At 34.7% G+C, this 25,690-nt stretch overlaps 1 protein-coding gene across 1 annotated transcript in view; it reads right to left on the bottom strand.

Moving 5' to 3' along the window:
• Positions 1–752: 752 nt before the first annotated feature.
• The window catches only part of LOC149793953 (protogenin B-like), a 185,008-nt gene continuing 160,070 nt past the window's right edge, over positions 753–25,690 (bottom strand). The window contains exons 18-21 of the mRNA XM_089969073.1: positions 25,484–25,601; positions 21,726–21,909; positions 16,573–16,728; positions 753–15,264 (exon numbers count right to left, since the gene is read on the bottom strand). Coding sequence (XP_089825199.1) covers positions 14,185–15,264; positions 16,573–16,728; positions 21,726–21,909; positions 25,484–25,601 — 1,538 coding nt within the window. The 3' untranslated portion in view covers positions 753–14,184. The remainder of the gene's footprint in view (positions 15,265–16,572; positions 16,729–21,725; positions 21,910–25,483; positions 25,602–25,690) is intronic.

Genomic DNA, 25,690 nt, shown 5'->3' with positions numbered 1-25,690 from the left:
TGTTTACATACATGTGCATGAAACACGTGTTATTGATTCTGCACCAAATGAATCAGGTGCTACTTTCAGTATTGAGTACTCCCGAGTCAAGCCTGTAAAAATGCTAAAATTGCATCAGTAGAAATTTGTCAATATTTTTTTTACATTACATATAGGACAAGCTCTCAAAAGATATTTTTCCTAAAATTTTAATTTTCATTATTAACCAATTATGGACCACCAAACCTGTAAATACTCTATCATTTCTTCACCCATTTCTAGACTGGTTCACAGTTCTTCCGTATAATTAGTACCGTGTGTCCTGGATGGGACATCATGCTACATGTCTGCAGCATGACGCCCCAGTGCCAAACATCACTATAACCTGCCACACTGCAGACATAGTAGCAATATGACTGAAAAATTGTTAAAGCTACATTAAAAATCAAAATCACAGGCATACACACACACTTCCTTGTACCAGTCTCACACCAAAATTTCCCTTTTTATGCCCCAAGCTGCCATGCAAGACTTTGTTAATACATGGTCCGAGTTTCTGACTGGGTCACATTACGAGCTTTAAATCACTCAGCCAATTATAGGCCAGTAAATCTGTTCAGGTCAGAAAATTTTTACCATCAGATTACAATATTTGTTTACTTGCATGCAAAGTGATGGTGACTGCTCTAATCCTGTAAGTGAGAATACATCCAAATCTGTACTGTCAGTCTATGGGTGCAGGTGGGGAAAAATAACTACACACAAAGTATACATATGAGTATTCCTTTAATACAGGAAACGGGTTAAAATTCTGCTGCTGTAGGGTGAATGATGCTGTAACCCTGGGGTGGTGGCTTTATGAGGTATATTTTCTGATCTGTACATAGTATAAAATACGCCCCACCCCAGGGCCACAACATGAACATACAGCTATCCTCATCATCTCATGTTGTTGCTGAGCTACTAATACTTCAGCAGCAATCAATGCAAAAATGTGACAATTCAGAAAGGGGAGACAATGAAGTACAGGAAGTTGTTCATGGAGGTAATTGTTAAAAAATGTGACTTTCACTAAAGGCAGACCAAAAAAAAAAAAAAGACATGATTATGAAAGAATATTCAATTAACCAAATCTTTAGGTAATGCTTAAATAAATTAAAAACAGCTGAACACAAATGTACTGTTTTTCCAAAATATTAAAACTTCAATACAATTAAAAAATAGCACTTTTCTTTCATAATAATTATAAATCATGTGCTTTTTTAATTTATGACATGTTGCATTACAAGAACTAATTTAGAAAAGTTGAATAAAATTTTGCATTTTATCAAAATTAGTTCAGAAACTAGATATAAACAATCAAAACAATGCTAAATACATAATAACTTAGATCATTACATAAAGATTCATGACAACACACATTTACAAATATTAAAAGGGGTACATTTCTAAATGATAGCAATCATACTTGTATTTCTCTCAGAATAAAATGTGCAGTACTCGATTAATTGTGAATTTTAACACAAGTTTAGAAAAAAATGTTGCCATCTCATTATCTGTATAAAGTGTTAATTCAAAGATCATCAACTGTATAAAAAAAAAGTACATTAAAAAGTAAAATACAACCTGATCTTCAAATATATATGCTGTAATGTTTTGTAAAAAAATTCCGATATTTCATATTTAACACAAGTAATAACAACCAGAGTGGCTTTAAAAGAAACAATCAAGATCTATAACATACATTTAAAAAAAGCCTGCAAAATTTTTTCTATTAAAACAAAGTCCAGCAAGCACGAAATGCAACAAAGAGCAGTTAAAATGATTTGAAGTATTGGGTTAAGTTAATGACATTAAATATGTTACAGAGCAGTCATTTTTAACTGTTTTTGTACACGTATTTGAACCAGATCTTTCTAATATGTAAAAAAAAAAAAAAGAAGATAAAAATATCTAAATTTTTCATAATTTTAAAACATCCAAACAAGCTGCATAACGAGTTCTTACAAAATGTGAAAATTATTGAGTTCCCAGCTCCAAGTAAATAAAATTCATTGACAATCCTTTACAGTTTACAGGATTTACAAAATTCATTACATATGCCTGACATGCAAATTTTATTTCATTAAAATGTTTAAATTTTCTCAGATCTAAAAAAAACCAACAATATGCAGAACTTCAAAATTATCAGGGGAAATAACGACTGATTATAAAGATCACGTGATTTGTATTTACTACAGACTGTAAGTTTTAGTAATCACACCAATCACATATTGTGGTGCTATACAAGATTTCAAGTTATAATTTGATAATACTAATTAGTAAAGTTTCCAATGAAATTAGCTGTTTAAAATAAAAAAGAATAATCAGTGCCGACAAGATCAGCAGCTTCTGTAGTTGTTTAATTCTATATTTAAGAAAAAGTTCAACCCCCTACTGAACTCCAGAGTAACTTAATTCCCTGAGCATCAATTGATAAAGTTGTATGGTTATTTCCCCTTAATTCATGTTCTCTTAATGGAGTATGGTACAAATAATTAAATGCTGTGCTTTTCTGACAAAGTGAGGTAGTAAATGAATGTAAAAAATGCAGGTTTGATGAACTAAATAATTCTGACAAATTATTGCTTCCCTAACCAGCAGCCATGAGCGGTCCCAACTTTAGATGGATAGGAGATGCATCTTCTGGTTGCTTATGAAATGGAGGCAAATCCAGATAAAAAAGAAACTGGTCAACAAAAAATTAATTGAAAGGAAATCTGTAGAAAACCTCACTATAGAAGTGTGCAATTTCCTTTAAAAGACTTGCAAGTCAAGACAGAACATAATGTAAAAATATGACACAGACATTAACTATGTATATCAATCAGACGTCCTCCCTTTCTCAAGCTAAATATCAATTCCCTGGAACTAATCATTTCTTCTTGCTTCAAAAGATACAGAAATAAAATACTAAATGTTTACATTTTATTGCAATGTATTCAAACCTTGTTCTCCTTGCTTAATTCAATCCACGAAAACTGCATATGAACTGCTAAAACAGTAGAATCCGTCTTGAAAAGTCACACCTATGGCAAGTCATATCACTGAACTGAAAATCTTGTCTCTCAAAAAAAGCGGTCTTTCAAGACAGGTTTTACTGTATTTAACAAAAGAACCAAGAAGAGGCATCCAACATAAAAATGATACAATTCTTTTTTTTTTTATATAGCGGATGTCAGTTTGTAATTTGTGTTCCAAGGTAAGTGAATATCAATGTAGAGAAACATGAACCTGTATATGTGACGAACTAGCTAAGATATTTTAGCACTCAATGTTAAACTTGTTTTAAACAACATAAATGCTGTTGCCAAACATGCTGATTGAGAAGTCAGTGGTCAGCATCAACATTCAAATTACCTCAGGTTGGCCCTGAACAAAAATGTCTGCACAATTTCCTTCATACTTTTATCCCACCAACCCCCATCCACAATCCTACAATAACTGTGCACAGGTGGAATTTGATTGCCAGACATCTTATGGAATAATAGAACACAATCTTCCTGCAGCAACTCAATGTGCAGTGCTTTCTATAGGCCAACAACCATATCTTGTCAACCAGAGTAAAGAATGACACAATGGCAAAAAATACAATAGACACAAATGATGACATTATGAAATATTAACATGAAGTAGTATATATCCACTATTTACAAAAGATGTCATCAAATCCATGCTGCATCTACCACAGTACCATATCTCTTCTACAGAATACACACCCAGCTGTAAACCAAGGAGACCAGAGATCCTGAATCCAATGTATCTGCCAGTCATGTCTGGCAAAATCAAATGTTTTGACTGGCACATATGACATAATTATAGGATTCCTCAAATAATATATCAAACTGCCTCCAAGTTGTTTATCAATTCAACTGCCAAATAAGCATCTAAACAGTAAAATTCAAAGGTTACTAGGTATAGTTTACCCATGGTTTCCTTGTCAACAATCAATAAGGGCATTGTACCTTAATTCACAGGTGTGACTAGGTCTAGTTTACAGCCTTGGGCAATCAATATAGGTCTGTGCTGTCCAACCTTTTTGACACCATGGGCCACTGAAAATTGTTTTTCTTGAAGCCGAAGGACATCGCTGAAAACTGAAAAGCAACGACAATATAGCTGCTTGAGCTCTGGCGGGACATTTAAAACCAGCCAGTAGGCCGCATGCAGAACGTGGGCTGGACAGCACTGATATAGGTGAAACTGATGAAGCTTGTTTGGTATTTTTTTTTTCCTCAATCATTTTAACACTCAATAATCACAAAGCACAAGACAAAACTGGCGTGAGAGCTCATCTCTTGAACTTATAATCCCTACAACTGAATGATTACCCAAGGCTCTGTATATTCCTCACACCATTTGATTTTTAACCATATTGTAGTAGCACATCATGCCTTTAGAATGATATATATGAATCATACACAAAATAAAGACAAAATATACAGCATCAAATGGCTTTTACCCTCCTCCTCTGAGTCTTATTTGAGGACTGGATCAAATTTCAATGTCCAACATTGCCCAAAATGAAAGTTATGTATTTTTGAGGTAGTGTGATAAGTTAGTTTTTTGCCAATTGATAATTAATTTTTAAAAAACAGAGAGGAATAAATGAGTTGGTCGATAAAATTTAAACATGATTTTCATAAATAATTAGTTTGAGAGAAAACCATTTTGTTATGGACAATATTATTACCATAGCAGCAGCAAATCCAGAATAAAAAATGACTCATTGACTAATGAGGTACATCAACTGTTTTCTTTTTCTTCTGTCACAACTTACTAATTTTCCTTTAATGATTTTATATTAAATATCATCAATATGGCTACCACATCAATTTTCAGGAAAATTGTCTGTCAAAAGCCATTAGGATTTCAGGATCCCTGATGCAGAGTTAGATACACTGTTGCATAAAGTGCCAACAGAAGAGATCAGTCTACACCAATCTGCATATGATTTCATGTAAACAGCATCAACACAAATCTGTTAGCATTATGTAAATCAATGGATCTGACTCTGGGCCTGTCACAGTTGGGTGCCAATTTTGTGCAGGTAGCTATGGCAAATTTTAGTTGCCCTGATGGCTAACATCCATGGCTTAAGAATACAAATCTCTGGAAGAGTAGATGGACTTGGGTAAGCATGTTGTGATGAATTTGATCAAAAGTATTCTTAAAATGTCTGAATACAGCGTCATAAATGCAAAATTCTCTAAATCATACCCCAAACATGTTTCTGAATTCCACAAAGATACCCACCATGCATACTTTGGTGCTTTGTGTACTGTATCTGTTTGTAAAAAAATTTAATTTTGTTTTATATATAAAAAATACTTTTCCAAACTGAAATATTCCTTAAACATGATAAGGCTCTGATTCCATACAGTGGATTCAATATATAACATATTCCACTAGTAAAACTATAACCAAGACTGACTGACAATTCCAGTTTTATCGAGAACTGGATGGCTCTTTTACTGCAGATGGTTAGCAATGTTTTGGCAAGACTGAAAATTAAGAGGTCTGTGTGAGGTACCTTCAGAGTTATTTAAAGAGGATAAGGACAAGAGGAGGAAGAGTTTTCTCTATGAACAGCAGGATATAAACAAATGCTATGTACACTTTTTACCATGAGGCAGACATTACAAAGTAAAAACAATATTCTCTGCAAAGGAAAAAAAATCTACTGTTTTACTTAATGAATATCCTGTGCTTGTTCGGGTTTAGCTCCAACATTGGAAGAAACAAGTCAATTTAATAGGATATAATATCACAAAAATGCAACATTTCCACCATGCAGTGTCCTAAAACTGTAAATCGTCTGCATTCGTATCATTTACAATGTACCAAGCTATATTGTACATGGAAGATTTTAATTTCTGAAAAAAGAAATAAAACGAAGAATTTTTTTTCTATAAACAAGTCAAAATGAGCCAAACTTGGTAAAAGAATTCAACTTGCACAATCCAATCTTAAAATGCACACAATCCAATCTTAAAATGCAATCTGCTGAATTTACAATTCTTTCACATCTCTTTAATATTTAGTTTCTTTGCAAGTCAAACAAGAAACGTTATGCAATGGTGAAATGTATCTGCCATGAAATGCAACAAGAGGCTCATCAGAGCACAAGATTGCTCATCTCGCTGAACTGTTTAGATGCACAATGCAATAGCAGTTGGCTAAGAAATCTGTCAGGTTGATGCTTCCTGCTGCTTATGTTATGAAAACAAATGTTTCAAGATTCTTGGATTTTTCTCTCTTCATCAATACTCCATTGCACATCAGCATCATTTGTCCAATATTGAAAGGCCCCAACGCCAGAATGCTTAGTGTCAAAGTAGGTCAAATTTTGTTCAGCCATTTATTTTCCATTAAGCTGTATATACCAGTCGGTTCACATTCTGTTAGTTTTTTGGTATCATTTTTAAAAAACTTAAAGAATTCTATGTTGGGAATCTTTTAATCGGTTGAATAATTTTTGTGAAATTGTCTAAAGGTTTATCCGATGCATATCAGTATCAGTTGTAAGCACTGAAAACCCACTAAAATTGTCTGAAGGTTTATCCGATGCATATCAGTATCAGTTGTAAGCACTGAAAACCCACTAAGAAGGAATACTTTTTTCCAAATTCGGTTTCTATTTTTAACAACATGGGTCGTATCTAATGATAAATTGGTCTTGTTCATACAAATTCAGAAGTTTTGTTTATCAAGACTGGTCAAATTCTATTCATGTGGATTTGGTTAATTTTTTTTCCACCAATAGCATTTGATAGTTGATTGGCACCAGTTGTACAGACTCTAGAGATTTTCATACGAGGTCGTTTTATCTATTTTGGTAAAATTCAATAAAATGGTTCTGGAGAAGTTGTTTCAAGATTTCTATCTTTAGCAACAGCTGCCATATTCTGCATCATTTGTATAAATCTATAAGGTTTCATGTCAGCATGCATTCTTTCAGATATGATCAAATTCTGTTCAGCAACTATGCAGTTTTCCTAATTTTAGTAACGGTAGCCATATTAGATCGATCAGTGTCAGCTGTAAAAAGTTTTCAATCCCCAAAACCCCTCCAGACAACTTTGCCAATTTTGGCCAAACTCTGCTTAGTGGTTTTCAAGATGATGATTAATCTTTTTTCTCTTGTTAGCTGTTGTTATAGGCTTAACGCCATTTTTCAGTACATAAAACATGGCGGCCAGTATTGTTATTTGGAGGAAGGACATAGGGAAAACCATGGGAATGACCAGAGAATCCACAGAAATCTACTAGCAAGCTTTCTCGCATACCTGCAAAAATGCAGAGGGAGGTGAGATGGCAGTGATTGATAAAGGCAAGCATTTTAGTCCACTTGGGCACACAGGGTCCCTCTATATTTTTTACCAGCAGCCATACTTGATAATAAAACAGCATCTTTTGTACAAATCTGATAAGTATTCATATCAATATGCTTTCTATCAAGCTTTGTCACATTCTTTTAATTGGTTCTGGAGAAATCATTTAAGGCTTTTCTAATTTTAGTATTTACTGCTATATGTGATACACTGAGGCAGTCAACATTGGATGGACTGGGCAGCCACTGTATCCATGACAAATGGCGCACAAGTCTGATACTCTACCAACTTTGCAGCCAAATTGTGCCAAATGTTTTTACTATTTTTAGCAATGGCAACCATATATAATGGTGGGCTGGTATAATTTGCAAAATAATGAAAACCCTTCATGATAGGATGCTCTGTGCCAAATTTAGTCCAGTGGTTTTTATAAGTGTAAAATTACAATTGATAAAAACACAGGGCCATAGCATAAGCCCATGACCAGAGATAAAAAACATAAAATCAAATCAAAACATATCCTATAAATGCACAGGTCAAGATATAACAGACAATGTAGTTTATATTTTTTGGAATGGAAATCGATTATTAATGACTGCTCGATTTTAAGACCAGACCTACTAAACCCTGATGTCCCACCCATCCGTATGATACACGGATTCAAACTGCTGACATTTTTTATTTCTGTTCAACCAACAATATTAAAGTGATATCAATTATTTTAAAGACTGAATGCCATGGCAAGTCAAGATATGAAGATATACCCTGCCCCTCTCCCTCTCTCTACACAGACAGACACACACACACTGAATGCTGGAATTTAAAACCTTGTAAACAATTAGGTAATGTGTAAGAGGACAGATTGCTAGGGAAGAGATTTACTGTGGGAAAAGATTTTAATATTGACAAACAGCTACCATTAGTTTTGTCTGACATTAAATGGATGAAAGAGGGAACCCAACAGAGAACCAGGACTTTTGTATTATGCTTGATCTTTTCTGCACTGTACAACTCGAAGACTCCGCAATTAAAACAAGATGACGTGTAAAATCATACAGTTTAACTTCTAAGAATCATACAACTCAATTCTTCCTGACCAGAATACTTTCTGCAATGATTTGAGAATGATGCTGCATTAATGGATATTGGTAACATGCACAAAAATTAATATACAGCTTGGCTGACATTTCCTCAACTGGTAATTCTGTTGAAAACAGAAGTCAAATGGATGGTGGGAGATCAAAAGCTACAGGCAAGTACAGTGTGATAACAACAGGCAAGTACAGTGTGATAACAACTGATTATTACAGTAATAATATTTATCCGAGTTCCTCAGAAAGAAAAAATGCAGCAGCATAATATCAACAAGATATTATTTTATACAATTCAAAAAGTTGTCTGCCTCAAGGTTTATTAGCTGTATAATCATACATACGTACATATATATGTGTTTGTGTGTATATATATATATATATATTATATATATTACTAACTGAACTGCAGCACTCTAAAATGTCACCAGAGAACAGAAAAGAAGAAAAAACTTGAAGATTTATAAAGCAGTTCCCTGAATGTATGTCTGATTCACTAGAATACAATTATATACAAACTCTACTGTAGAAATAGCAGTAAAGGTAGAACTCAAACTAAATTGTCTGAATTACCCACATGTGAACCTTGACTTTACAAATTCCTACATGACCAGCCTACATTCAAGGGACGAGTTAAATGAGTGCTCTGTGCTGTTACCAAAAAGCAAACAGATCTTAACAATAAGTCTGGTACTCCAATCTGAATCCAAAATAAACTGTTACAAAATGCTTACAACTGAAAGATGTACTTCAATTTTCTTTGTAAACTATTTGGCCTAACTTAGAAATTCATTCACACACAGTAATTACGAAACTTTCACCTGTACAATTTTATTAAACAATAAAAGTTATTCTTCTAGAGGTTTCTTAAACTGTTCTGTTCTTGCCACTCAATATTCATTTTGCAAAAGTGAAGGCATACTTCTCCTGTGCAAGAATAAGAATGGTGTTCTTAGAGCTGTATCAATCACATTTTTAGAAGAACTGAATCAGAACAAAATAGCCCCTCAATTTTGAACAAGCAAGTATATAGGGCAGCTAATCTGTTTAGGATCAGAAGAAAAATGTACTAATCAAATGTTGAACACGAGCCAAGTAACACATGCTCAAGTATAAACAAGTAGTAAAAAAAGAAACAAGATTGACAGCTGCTGTTAATAAGGTCCATCTCCCACTCACAAATAAGCCAGCTTCCTGATCGGTTTTCCTGCACCAATGATTGTGCTTTTACCTGCTCTGATTATTATTACAAAATGTGGCACTAAACTTGTGTTCTTTTTTGAAGTTATCCTCCAGCCTGTTCTATATGGCTATGGTTTGTTAACAAACTGACTGAAAAATTAATTACCATACTATGATCCAATCTTTTTTTTATATTAAAAAAATTGTAGAAATTTGTAGTTCTTCTTCAAACCTCTCTCATCCATTTGGGTCTTATTTTGCGTCAAGGATCATTATCTTCAAATAGCTCAGGCAAGAATTTCACACAACAGACAAATGCAATAATACTAATTTTACTTTAAAAGTATCTTAGCTTTAAAGCAGTAATCTAAATTTTACAAGACACAGAACTGGGTAAGGTCTTCATCATTACCACCTTAATCGCTAGTGAAGGAAAACCCAACTGTACTGATATATTTGTAGTCAAATAAATACTTAAAAACTTTAAACAACAATTATTCTAATACTTGCACTTTTTTCTGTATGGACATGAAATGAATGCTAGTACACAGTATACTATTTAATATGCTTGTATTGTAAATGAAACACGTTAACTAATGCCTGAAATGCAACTCTGTCAAAATGTTCATTTGCATCTATACAGGTTAAGAACTCCAACCAGGTCCCTCATATTTCTCATAAAAATTGTTGTAAATTAACTTCATGACATTTCTGTTCATGCTATTCTAGCCAAATTTAAATTAAAACAGGTTACTATTACTTCCTGTTGAATACAATATTGTAATTTTCACAAAAATGTAATGGTAAAGACCTGCCACATTGTACACTGTGCAAAAGTCACAGCTCTAGCTTCATGCAAGTTTTACAGAAAAAGGCCATCATGTTCAATTTATCTCAATGTATTGAAGAAAGAAAAAAGTTAACCAGTTGATAATATAGATGACCCGGAATTCTGAATAGCCGGCCCCTGCCTGATCAACAAATAATGACTGCTCCCTGAGTATAACTCAGGCAAGGGCTCGACTTGAGGTAGTCCCAAGTGAGGTACCAACATTTTACCAGTCTAACGCTATCATCAAACACATGACACCATGGTTAGACTGGTGTCAGTCTAACTTTGATGGCATTGAAAACATTTTCCACCATTTTGGGGTTATCAGACAAATATAGTGTGCCAAAAAGTTTTGTTTCCCCTCCCACCACAATTACTGTTTCATCTAACAGCAGTGTGCATGTAGTGAGAACTTTCCATCTAAACTTAAGTCCACGAAGTCTGTAAACACTTACGATACAGCATAGAATCACTGACACAAATATACGCACACAAAAAACTACAAAAACTAAGATCAGGTAGTAGAATCCAGTATTGCTGGAAAGACAACATCCTTTGCAATGTTATAATCTCCCAACACTACTGTGATGAGAAAACTGTTACATACACCAGGCATCAAATTTAACTCTAATCCACTATCCCACTGTGATTTCACTGATGTATCACTAGAACCCAGCTATCTTTAATCCAAACCACTGAAGCAGCGAGAATTACTGCAAGCTGCTATCATAAAAGTTAAGAAGTTGGTAATCCCTTCAATGGTTAATTGATTCGCTTATTGTGTTATCAAAATGTGTATCTACTAACATCCCAGCACCTGATGCAGTACAATAAAGTGTTTCAAATAGACTGATTGACATTAAACCTCTTGTTAAGTAAATTATTGTCAAAATGATTTTTGTGTATATGGAACTAGCCTGGTTTACTGCCCTGAAAAACTGAAATCAGAGCTTTGACAACAAAACGTATAGGGAATATCAGCCTAATATTGACCAATCAGAAAGAACTGTGTTTACCAACTCAACAACTAATTCAGAATTATACTGAACAATGTGCTTTAATATTTTTATGATTTTTGATAAACATCCAATACATTGTCCGGTGACAACTGTAAACATGTGATGGATTTGGAAGGTAACACCAAAATGGCAGAGATTAGATGATGAAAGATCGCAATGGCAAATATGATCAAGAGAAGATACAAAGGATGTACCAGAAATGCTGGTAAAATGAACGCAGAAACTTCGGGTTTTTGTTGTTGTTCATGTAAAACTAATCTTATGGTCAAGTGAATACTTCCTGCATGAAGTATCTTGAGAAATGTGCAGGGTTTTTCATTCATAAGTCTTGTTTGTGAATTACAGCCATTATTAGTCAGAGTCATGTTAATGAAAATTAGAATCTGAACTAGCTCTCCAGTTTTGCTTTTAGCAGGATCAGTGAAATTACATCAGATTTATTAATCCTGTGGGTTAGTGAACTAAATTCCAATTTTGAGCCCGGAATAATGCAGATACATTAATTATTAATAGCAAGGGGGTAAGAAAAAAAAAAAATAAAAAAAAAATTTCATCACAACTATATAATGTACACGTGACATATAATTATTCTATCCTGTATTTCATATTAAGTAGGGATACTGAAGTATGTAATATTGGGACAGAGGGACTCAGAAGCTGACATCGTCTTCACAATCAATCAAAATAATTACTGACCTCAAATGATATACTCAATAACTCACAACTAATACAATTTAGTCTTGAATTGGCCTGTACTGTACCTATTTCTCCTTTGAACCAACCAAAACCATATCCCAACCCCACCCCATATCTCAATCTTAAAACATTTTGGTTTTTGCAGGCTTGTAGATTAAAACTACTGCAAAAAATTGCAGTAAATGTTACTATTATAATCCCTGTGACATTTTCTGCTTGTTTTATCAAAAGAGACATAACACATAACTACCACATGGTAAGAGTCCCCAGTAATAAAAGCATCCCCAAAACATAGTAATATTCTAAAAACAATAACAACAATCATAACAGTATTATTCACCTCAAAACTGTACAAAGGAAAAAAATGTTATGTGTGAGCTTTGGCAACAGTTAACAATGTCTGGTCTCTGTACTATGATGAAATGTGAATAAGAACTTCCAATTTTTTTTCTTGTAAAATTTATCTTATGATGAAGTGAATACATAAAAAAATGACCTTTAAGCATAAGTTAACCTGAAAGGCCAGTAATCCCCAAGGCGAGATATGAAGGGTCAATGAGAGTTTGGGTGGGGGGAGAGGGGGAGGGAAAAAGAGAGAGAGAGAGAGAGAGAGAGAGAGAGAATACTTGTATTAATCTGACAAAGCCCAAATGTGTATGGGATATAGAACTCTTGTCATACAAATGCAGACCAAGTTTCATGAAGATATCCAAGTACATTTGGAGACATTAACAAGACAAGAGTATTATGGATGGACAAACAGAACAGACAACTCTTGAACGGTTGACCTGACAAGACTCCACATTTTTTATATTACACTGTATCTAGTCATCATACCAAGCAAAATAAGCTCTCTGACCATATCTCAAAAGGTCTGGGAGATATTAAGTAAACAAAAGTGACATACTGAAGCCAACTCCAGTAATTTTCCTCCCAACAACTTCACATGATTGATAGTGTTGCAATAACCAGCAGAACAATAGTATGTTCATCCTGAAATTGTTTACATGATTTGACCTTTTTTATTTAAGTAGGCCATGCCAATATAGTCTTAAAAAACTAGATAAATGTCTTGCTGACTAGAATACCACTAAAAATATCTTATAATAAGTATGTTTAGTTCAAGACAGGCCATATTTAAATTCGATTTGGATGTAAAAGTAACGAAAAACAAACCTGACCTATTCTTGATATTAGGGCCAATATCAAAATTACATTACATCCATTAAGTTCTTCAAAGTCCATGAAATTCATTATGAATGGAGCTGAAGTATAGACATGGGTACACTATATGCCATTTGCATAGAATATAGCGAGGGCACAAAGCAGATCTGAATTTGATGCCAAATGATACATGAAACAAATTAACTTATTGAAATATGTGCAAGTTTGATGAGATAAATTACTTCTGTTCAAAAGAATGCTCCGATTCTGTCTAATCACTAACTTCCTTTGTACAAGTTGAGGTGACAGTCTTTGATGACTAATTAGCAAAGATCCCGTAATAGTACAAATAATTATCAATATTATCATCATTAACATGAAACAACTATTGAACACTATCCAAATCAAGAGGTTACATAACAGTAGTGAGGTATCTATACTAAAGAAATCGTAAGTATATATATCATAAAGAACAATGCTGCTTAACTACCACCGGTATGGTAACATTTCCATCACAATGTTACCCTGAATTCCACTATGAAGGGCAAGCATCACAAGCAGTCTCTTTCTGCCAATAGTCTGTTCTGCGAGGTAAGCACTTTCTGTTAAATTACCACTTCATAAAATCCGTAACATCTTGTGTTATTCTATGTAGCAAATGCCATCAACATAAAACATCAAAACCGTCTTCCAAGGGTACCCGCATACTCCCGAAAAGAATTGACATGTATAAAGCATGTTGCAGTCTAAAAAACTGTCATAAATAAGAATAATAATAATCACTGAACCAGTCATGTGAGTAATTCCCGTAGACAGTTTGACTCTTTGAATGCAAGGTCTTCCTGCTGTCAAACTCTATGCTTTTTCTTACCACCAGACAGCAGTGATCCTTCCTTGACAATATCCTGAGGTATTTGTATGGGAGCTGCATCCCTATGAACCTCCAAGGGCGGAGGAGGGGCAGGTGGAGATAACTCTTCTCCAGTGTACAGGCTTCGTGCTCCCTGAGACGAATTATTAAAGTCTCTCATCCTGGGGATGGAGCAACCTGATGAATAAGGTGGAGGAATAGGTGGAGGGGTTGAGGAGGGAGAACGTGCAATAGCTTGTGTGTTAACCCCCATGATGTGATTGATGCTGCTGCTGCTGCTCATGCTGCCATGAACCTCCTCCACAGCTGGTGCAGCAACATCAACATTATTTTGCCCCAGAGAATGGGTACTAAAGGCCTGAGTAGAAATTGAGGTAGCTGGTTGCAACTGAGATGCAGAGGTAGAACCACTTTGACCTTTTTGAGGTACTAAAGTTGACGAGTCCAAAGCAGAAGAACTATTTTGTATCATGTTGTGAGGTAATGATGATGACAATGGCAACCTGTCACTTGACTTGTTGCTTTGAGGTAACGATATCATTTCTGGATTCTGGCTGCTGCCTGACACCAGTGGCTGCTGCCATGACGATGGTAACTTTCCCACTCTGTCTCCAACTTCAAGTCTCACCACATCCCATTCCGACTGCGACTGTCCATCTTCAGTACCTGGGCTTAGGTCCTCCACTCCACAGTTTTCACCATGAAGTGGATGATCACTTGAAATGTAGCAGTCAGAATTACTGCTGCCATTGAGGTAGCTTGACTGGTGTCCCCCCACATCTGTACCCCTACTACCACTTTCTGAAGAGTCCTGGTACAGTGTCAAGGTAGTGTTAAGTGGGGTGGATGAGGACTTGTCACAATCACTAATACTGGCTGCATCACAACCATTCCCCCCTCGAACATCCAGGTCACTTCCCTCCAGGCTATGATCAATATCATCCAGGGAGCCCATTTCCTCATGCCTCGGTGTAAAGCTGTCATCTCCGGAACCACCTGTGATACAGCGACTGCCTTCTGTAGCTGCCAGCATGGCTGCTATGAGACCACGGGTTTCCTACAATGTAGAAGCCATGTTGGATTGTTTCAGTAAGTATTTAATACTATACTTTATCACATTACAATGTAGCTTTTGCTTTGAGCTTTACCTTTTATACTGTAGCACATGTTTACATTATTTGGAAAAGTTTATCTTAAAGTTGCAATTCCTTAACTTAAAATGGTTGGATCATAGCTATGAATTTCTGGCCAAAGCAAATCAATTTTCAAAATGTTTTATGTCACATGAGAATCAAATCTGGAATACTGTGCTATTATTAATGAAATTTACAGAACTTATGCCACTGTTTCAAATCTATTTTGATGGTAAGACTTGTAAAGATAAAAATCACGCACTTATTCACAATCTTAATTTTAAAAAGCAATTATGCAAAAGTCTTAATTAGCACTGTGCTATTTCAATTAATAAAACCTAAAACTTTGCTGACTGACATGCAGATATGCTGATGGAAGGAAAGACAGATAGGAAAGCCAAACCAATGAAAGTGAAAATTAATGACACTCAAGTCATCAATATTTTGTTCATTTCTGGTTTAACTGTAAAATATTTAATTGAGCAATTGAATCAACAGATTACTCAAAGTACATAAATATTTTTTTCTTCTATTTTTCTCAACAAACATGAAGACAAAATCAGATCATTTACCTTTGCACTGGTCAAAGAAGAACAAAAAGCCATGTCCAAATTAATACTCACCTAAACAAGGTCATGCATAAACAACAACGTATTAGGTGTGATTAGTTTCCTGAACAAAATGATAATTACCCCAGAAATACAAATATAAACTAACAGTGCTATTTTCATGGCAACCTAACTTCCAGGTCATCACACAGCCAGTCTGATATGTTCTTCATGGATATCCAAACAAGACTGCAAAAGCAACCCTTTTAACTACAAGTATGATGGTTATATTATTGTATCATATACAGCACCCCCACTTTATAAGGCACCCCTCCTTTATAACGTTGTCAATAGGAGCCATATAATATACCGAACATAATGCAGTATATAATACACATAATTCTATTACAGGTTAATGAAATCGCGACAATGCCCACCTTGTAACAGAAACCATGTTATAATGAAAGGTTTTCTACAAGGGAGTGCTGTAATTATTGTATTGACCGAATTCATCCCAAAGACATGTACCCTGATCTACTGTCACACTATGTTCTTTTGAAACCAGAAATAGAACGAACAGCACCAACTCGTAATCAAATGATGCAATTTTCAATGGCAGACGTCAGTTATGATCATTTGCAGTAAGCTAAATAGCATAAACAAGTCAGAAAGTAAGGTTCCTACCTCTGGGTCCAAGTCTTCTGTTCCGTAGTGAGCAGACACATATGCTAAGTGACCATTGGGCAAATGTCCATTTCTCAAACCATTCTTCTTGAGAGGTACAAACCCATTCAACTTTGCTCCATTTGGAGTCAGTACGACAGTCTCAGCACCTCCACCCTGACAATGGGAAAAAAGTCAAATACATCAAAAAAGAGAAATCTTAAAATTATATGAACTTTTTGCCCAAGTATTGACAGTAGTAAGGGAAACAGAACCACATTTAGAGAATTCCGACTAACCTGAGATACAACGTTTCTCACTTTTTCTTGGAGTCTTTTTAGAAAATGGCAAAAATATTTCCCAAGAATACACTTTTTTTAAAATCTTCTGATTACAAATTAGGATACCTCTAACCATACAATCACTAAGAAAATTTTACTGAATGTTGAAATTTATCTTTTTATAACAATCAGAAAATAGAAAACACCCTGCACTTCACTTTATTTGGAGAAAAAAAACTTAGCACTTTCTTGAATGCACTAAACAAATTACTTGTGTTGCAGTGTCATAAAACACAAAGCCAAACCAAACCAAACTAAACGTTATCGCACACTCATACAAATTGCCAAGCTCAAGTTCAAATCAGACTCAACAAGAAAACTGCTGACATAGCAGTATTATCAGATTGCAATCTATAAAAAGAGCCCAATTACCACTTTTCACTGTTGGCTGTAGAATTCATTTAACATTTACACAACATGACCTGTGTCACTCTACAAGTAAATGTGTCAAGTTCAAAGTTTATACCAGACGGACAAATGGATGGTAATGACCTACTTCTGGACTGACATAAATTATCCATAAGCCAGAACTTATTCAGGGTTCTCTGAGATGACTACATCCACATAAAAATATGCATACTTTTCATTTTGTACACATGAAACTTCCAACAGCTTAGTTAAATGTACTAAAGTTTTTCTTGTGCATGCATTTCTTTTATCATATACATTTCTATAAAGTGAGTATTAATCGTGTAATGTGAGTTATCATATTTCTAGCAACTGTATTAGATTCAATGATGCCGCATAGGTTAGACCTAGAAATCATGGAAATATCAACTACCTCTTCCCACTGATTATTTTAATCTGAAAACTAATTATTACATGTCCTCTCATGGCAAACATTACTTGGTACTTTGAATCCAACATAATTATAATCCCTGTGTGATGTTTGTGAACCAACTGCATTTTATCTTCCACAGTATTTAGAAAAACAGAACTAAGATTCTGGACTTGCGTTTGTCAGAGACAAATAAATGTCTGTGTTAAATGCCACTACTGTTTTTCATTGTCATGCACAGATGTACTTTTGTTTTTGAGGAATTAGCACGTATGCCAAGTGCAAGGCTGCATGATGCTCACGATTCTTGTGAAGCTGGCAGACAGAAAATAGTAGATGCATCTAGTTTTGACAAAGAAAACAGAATGCTAGAGACTGATAAAACTTGTGCAATCTGTAAACATTTATGAAAAATGTGAATGTAAAATGCCATGTTTCTTAAAGAAGAAATGAAAGAAGTGAATGGAATGTTTATAGGTTACTGCATTTGTATGGGAAAATAATACTGCACAACCCATGGGAGTACAGTATTGGAAAAAAAAAAACTAGTTTATATTTTCCCATATAAATGCAGTAACCTCTTTATTATATACTCATTTCATTTTCATACCCAAGGCTTAATAATAAAGGAATACACTACAAAAAAAAAAAACAAAGTAACTGATTTTATGCTGTTATTTCCAAAAAAAAATACACAATTTATTGGGTCAATTCAGTGCAGTAAGGAGAATGTGATTTCAGTTGGAAATGTACTCGAAAGTATAGTATAAAACTGGTGTGTAACAGGTTTTCCATGACATGGGTGAGGTATTAAGATTTGCAAAACTAAGTAAAACAAAAGAGTACATTTTGAGGAAATTCTCGATGCACAATGTAAATATATTTATTGCCATTCTTATTACCAGCTAAAGGAGACATATTTTTGCCGTGTCACTTCCATGCCATAGCTACCCTCCCCCCCAATACCGTTTTGTGAAAGAAAATACAAAAATCATGGGAGGCTCCTGAATGGCCTAAAGCGCTCTCCATTACGGATCACTGCCGTTTCACCTCTGTCTGCATGGGTTTTAGTCTTGGATTCGGCCAATGTGGGTATGTGAGAAAGCTTGCCTGTAACTTCTTGAGGGTAGGTGGTTCTTTCTGGGGATTTCCCGGTTTCTTCCTCCACCATTAATACTGGCTGCCATGTATAGCCTATCGTGTGCTGAAAAATGGCGTTAAGCCCAACAACAACAACAAAAATACTGATTTTAAGGAAGAAATACTGATTTTTAAAATTTTAATGCAATTGCAACTATATACAACCATCAGTAAAGTAGTACAGTGAATTACGTAATTATTTAATGTCAAAGATCATGTGTTGCACACTTGTACTTTCTGGACGGGCACCATGTTCCATTCAGAAGGTGCATGAGTGCAACACACTCAGACACAGGCTGTTTAAAGGAGCATTTTCCACAACTTTTTCTATGCTTCAATTATTTTCGATTCCAATGTAACACAGACCTGCCAACCCTGATGAGTCTGCTCAGTAAGGCAGTTGATATCTCCCGTCACGTGACATACTCAAATTGGTACGTGATGTCCAATAAGTGTCCTTTCCAGCTTTTATTCACAAGAATCTGTGTTGATTATTGACACTTTTCTAGAAGCTTATTTTCCCTTTCGTCTTAAACATGCATCAATTTCTGGATGCCATTTTTAAAAATTATATAATCAACAGTTTGATTATGCAGATGCTTTGCATGAACAAAATAAGTGCAGTTTAAAGCATCTGGAGTGCTGCTGTAAGATTAGTCTGGTTCCCTAATTTCACTAATTCTAAGATGAAACCCAGATGCAAACAAAACACGGATGAACCAATTATCCAGATTTTTCTGCAATGATCATTTTTCTGTAGTTGTTACTAGTTTGCCGTAAGTCCGTATTTTAACGCTAATTTTCGTAAGATTCAAGGCAAGATCTTAAGAGTTGGCGTGTCTGGTACCAGCTTTCATTGATGATCTCAATTCTGTGTGATTGTCTTACTGAACTGTTTTTATTCTAGCATACAAGTAATCCTTTTGCAATTTTATTGTCTGGAAAATGTGTGCCAAATAAATCACCAGTAACACTAGTAACTGAAATAGGAAGGTTCATTTTTAGAAGAAATAAAAAAAAAAAAAAAGAATTTCAATCAAATTCCCGCTGGTATTTATATACGTCATAAGTTCGGGCTGAGTTGTGTATGATGAATCAGTAAGCTGACATTTATTAGTTTTTTTTATGCTCTTGTATTTCATAGGTGTCTCCATGCCGAATAGTGAAATCACATTACACAATCTGCAGAACGTAAAGTATTCTACTTTACTAGATGGTTTCACAACTCTAAAAAGACACAGCACAATTGTCCTTCGAGTTCTGTTTTCTTGTCTTTTCTGGAGAAAATTCTGAATATTCTGTTTTCCTACATGATTAGAAGTTGAATATTACGAAGATGAGATACAGTGACAGCAGTACCTGTTTGTGAACTCCAATATGGCTATAAAGACAGGCATGGTAGCCTCTATTTCAAATGAACCAATCATATTGTAGAACTGTATTCATATATACATGCGATACATTTCTATCAGAATGGAACTGAGTGCAAGTTCGAAACTGAGAATTCCAAGGAAATTTTATTATTATTTTTAAAAAATAAAATGTACTTTTTTTGCACGCAAAAAAGTACACCTGTATTCAGGTCCAATATACTGGGACAAATACAGAAAAAATGGGACACTTGGCAGCTATGGCATGCTCACTGTTGGAGGGACCCCAGCTATGACATGTATCATACAGTGTTCGTCTTTATCAAAATAGTTAAATGGGGAAAATTGCATAGCAGCTGTTGTATGACAGTCAAATTGGACGGCAGAAATAATACTTTTTCAGCATCTTGGCTTATTGGCTCAGAGATTCTTTGTTTCCTACCAAAACTTTTAGTTCCATTTTGTTTCTTGAATTTAGTGTTTTAACTGACAAGTAAAATGATATGTCTGTGACAGATATGCGATAGCCCTTGGCCTCAATATGCCTTATGCTATTTTTATATACCCCAGAGAGCACTGGTCATGGTCTGAACCATTTCAGTTACGACAAGTTATGAACATTTCTCGTAAATAATTGTTTAAATGATCAGAATTGTGTTTTCAGTACTTCTCTCACACTTGTTGTTGACATTGTGAATATCATGTTCATTTGCTTGCTTTTTTAAAGTTTCAGTTAACTTGTCCACATCATTCACTTTACCATCACTACTTTCAAAAAGACCAAACAGCTTCCTTAGTTCATCCCCAAACAAATCTAATAAACTAAACCCTAAAGTGTCTACTACATGAGTGTACATATTTTGTTTACATAGTATTTCTTAATACAATATACTGTTGTTGGATCCACATTATGGAATATATAGATAATCAGTTCCATAAAATACTGCATGATTCTGACAATGTAAAGTTAACGGGGAAAAAATTGCATATAATAAAGTCAAACATTTTTTATTCTTGCGACGAGGAAAATTTTTTGATTTGAAATGGAATTAAGCTAATTAATAAATTTCTTCATTGATTATATCTGGCTGCACACAAAATTAAAGAATGGCACGGTAAAGGCACTAAGAAACACAATTATCACTAATACGTACAACTGACACAATAATACACACAATGTTCTGAACTGCACTGGAAACAAACAAGTTTCATTATTGGGAAACCTAGTCGTAGGCCTGGGACTGCAACCTTTTCTAAGGAATGAGTCATGGACTGGAACTTTCAAAATTCCTATGGAGAACACTGGCTCTACAATCCAGTCAAAAATAAGAAACTATATTCCAATTCTTTTAACAGTGGTAAGCCAAACTTTTGTCTCTTTCCAATTAGTGAAACACTGACTGTGAATATAGGAAGAACTGATACAAAGCTACTTTGGAGATTCTTATAACTGCATCTTTATCCTAAACGTAACTGAAAAATAAAAACTAGATTTTGTCCAAGTTCAAATTTTGTGCTCGAGTTGTTATGACAATGATTCTTTACCTTTGAATCTGCATGCTCATTCTCCGGTAAACTTGTCAGTACAGGTGTGTACAACTCCATCTGAAATGCTGGTGACTCGTAATCATCCCCCGGGGTCACAACATGTCCATTTCCATGACCGTTGCTATGGAAATGGGCAGGCTGTGTCTGTGTCTGGTTATACATGTAGTTGGTGGTGAAACACCTGTAAATTGCAAGAGAACTCAAGTTTAAGAAGAAACCTGCTAGAAGACAAGATTTTTTCCAACCCCTACAAATAAAGCAGACAATGTTACAGGATTTATGCATGGCAAGTTATAAACCTGGGATGCATTCCCACATGTGGTGTTCACATGCAACAAATTAAAAAAGAAATAATGACTAAAATTTATGGCAAGGTCAAGCAGCTGTATAAAGCTGTTTAAATTCCATGATTACTAACACATACTGTCTATCCTCACTTATAAGTCGAGTCAAACTGCAAAGATCCTGATCTGTCATAGCACCTGAAGATCATAGTTGATGCTGTTTGTTCTGATTACTTCAAACTGCAAGAGCCTGATCTGGTGGCACATTATGTGATGGCAGATCCTGGCCTGTACAGTTTGATTCATCTTATAAGCATGTATATATGGTATGTAAACAGTTACCCCGACACCTCAGACATGATGGAGTCCAATAACATCAACTGCACTATAAGCGAGAATGCAAGTTACCATGGGACCTTTTTAAAAAAAACTAATAAATGGACGGGAATCAATGGAGGTAGGTGAAAAAAAGAGGGTGGCAGCAGTTTTGGATTGTTGAAGACTCGTTTCATAATGTGCTGAAATATACTTAGTAAATATCTAACAGTGCTTTATTTTTCTTCATAAATTAACCATAATTTCAGAATAAACTAAATTGAAGAGATTATTAAAAGCATTATTCCACATTGCTTCAGTATATCTAACATGCATACTGCTAACAATGTGTATTATGTCAATGCTTTTTGTTTTGAATCGAGATACATTCAAGTTTCATTCTTCATTCAAAATTTTAAAAAATTAGATTTCTTTTTTCAAAAAGATCAACATTCATTTTGAGAATGCTGGAATTTGTGTTGTTTTCATTTTATATTCTTCAGTCACTATATAGATTAAATGAATATGGTCAAATGTAAAAAATTTTTAGGAAGGTTAATCTTTACTAAATACAAATTTGTGACGGACTTTACAAACATTATTTCATATTTAATGACCTGATATGCAGACCGTATCACTTCCAGTAAAATGTTTACATGAAATCAGAACCAATATCCACATTATTTGCCATTTTTTCTGCCTGGGTCTTGAGAACTGTTCCAAAGAAACACTTGTTCACATTGCTGTGTGAACCATGTGCACACAGCGTCATCTAATTCCGTATTGTTTGCAGTCCATTCCCATTTTTATTTGAACCCATCTTTGGAATCAAAATTATGCAAGTTCCAAAGTTTCTGCTCATCTTCACTGCAATTTCTAGTGCACTACATACTTATGATCTTGCTTTAATAATAAGAATCTATGATATAAAGATCTTAATTTACAGGTTATGCGTTTCCCTAGATTCCTTCAATCTTCATGGTAACATTTACAAATGATTAGGACACATTACTGATTAATATATATAAACTTTATTTATATTAAGTACACACTATCTAAAACCATGATCAATTGGTCAAATAAAAGGCACTGATTTCCAAATCTTGATAGCGACCCCTTGAGCTTATACTGGTAGAACTTGCATGCCTTTACCTTTAAACTATTTTATTGTACCTCCCTTACTTGATATGATACGAAAGACATATCTAATGTGACAAGGCAAAACACATCTCTTTTAATCATACAATGTAACAAAACACGTCCCTAAGTTGTAGATCAAAACAATGCCACACTTAAGTTCTCATAGAGTGCTCGTGGATATCGATGTGACAGTCAATAAATGCTTTTAACATTTTAAGAGAACATGCCACGATTATAGTGTTTATAGCAAAATATAATTAAAAGATTAAAATATGAATTTCACTTGACAAGACATATTTAACTGGTGTTAATTTCTTTCAATTTTAATTATGTTAGCATTTACCAGAATTTTTCATTGTTATTTTGGGATATAAAATTTTCTGTGTTTTTAACTTTTTGGGCACTAACCAGCATTTTCCATGATAAAACGAGTGATATATCAAGATTGCATTTACCACTTTTGATAGTGATTTTCTTCCTGTTCAACACACAGGGGCGAATATTTTAATATTTTTTTTTAACAAGAAGATACATGTTGGAAAACTGCGTTATATGTGGATTTATAAGTTCTAAGTGTGCAAGGGTTAAAATGACACAGCTACTTGGTTGAGACCTTAGTTAAGAAGCTGTAGTAGTCGAGCTGTTACGGCCCTCATCTCGTAATTCAAAAGGTCACGAGTTACATACCAAACCAGGAACAGCTATACATCAACAGAACTATTGCAGTGTAAACCCAACGTTGTTGCAAGAATCCATTCAGGAGGAGTAGCTAAGATGGTTGCCATAATGGCCATATTGGACTTCAGACCACTTCCATTCAGCACCATCATAAGTTTTTAAGCGAAAAACTTGATGTTGATCTGATCATCCACTCAGGGGTAGTGATAACTTGATTTTCTGCATGACTGCCATGGCATGCAAGATCAGCACCATTTATATTTAGGACTAAACAGACCATGGGATGAATGTGTTTTATAAAGTTTCAGGTAATCCTCCAAGCACTTTAGGGGAAATAGCCATTACAAACCTGTGCTAATAGATGGATGACGGACAACAGATCATCCCACAAGTTCTTCTGCTCTATGGCAAGTAGAGTTAAAAAGTAATATATTTTATTTAGTTATATTTTATATTTCTTCATATAAAATCAACTTGTTTTGAAGAAAACTCAAATTGTAAAATTCAAGGCATTGTACAAGTGATGCAAAAAGATAGTCACAGAATGTCTGAAAATATCAACGTATATGCAACTTTTATGATTATGCCTTTCAAGTCCCTCCAAAGGGAAAGACTGAATGGGACAAAACAAAGATCATATTCCTCTTACACAGAGCTGCTATATGGGCAAAGACATGTACTAAGTTTGGTGACTTCAATATAGTTCATCTTAGGTGGTACTATTGCCGCTTATTGTTCAACAAAGGTGATGCAATGGCACCCAAGGTGCATAAAAATGACCCCTGAAAATCAAGAGAGACTGTTATAGCTGAATTTAGACTAAATCAAGCACATCCAAAGCTGTTTTTTGTGGAGCAGAAGATGATAATTGGAACAAGCCGCTTCTACACAGCAGTTGTTAAGACACAGACAAGCAAAGACAAAGCATCATATGTCCGTAACATTAAAAAAGACAGGGTTCAGAGAGCCCTTTAGCGTTCTTTCTCTAGGACTATTCCAAATGTTTTGTAGGATTTCCAAAGATTTTTTTTTCTGACAGAAACTGAACTTTCACCATGTTACTTTTGTTTATCGTTAGATAAACAGGTATAAAAATGTAAGAAAAATCAACAGATTAGTGCACCACTACAGCCAATATGCACTACAATGTAAGGTGTCATTTAAATGTTTGTCAAGAAATTTGAGGTCAAGCACAAAAACCAACTTATTTAAATTCATTAAGTCTTTAAGGCAACACCTCAAATTCAATGATTTTCAAGTTTGTACAAGCCAAAATAAACTGGAGATATTTAAAGAAAACCATTACTCCTGTTTCCAGCTTCCACTTCAGGTGCTCACCTGTTCCTGAAGAGAACGATGGTAATGCAGATAATGATGCAGACAACTGCAATTGTCACTCCAACAATGATGCCCAGCTTAGGATCCTTGGAAATGTCTGGGTTTCCTGTGTTGGGTTCTGAAATACAGAATAAATGCATTATCTTTAAAGATCCTTTACTTCACTGAAAAAAATGAAAACCATTTTCAAGATGGTTGCTGTGCCAG

The sequence above is a fragment of the Sinohyriopsis cumingii genome, chromosome 8 (genome assembly GCF_028554795.1).
Source record: "Sinohyriopsis cumingii isolate HCF-2022 chromosome 8, ASM2855479v2, whole genome shotgun sequence".
In the NCBI taxonomy this organism is placed as follows: domain Eukaryota; kingdom Metazoa; phylum Mollusca; class Bivalvia; order Unionida; family Unionidae; genus Sinohyriopsis; species Sinohyriopsis cumingii.
Note: the sequence above shows the minus strand (reverse complement) of the source record. Positions and strands in the feature narration are given on the sequence as shown.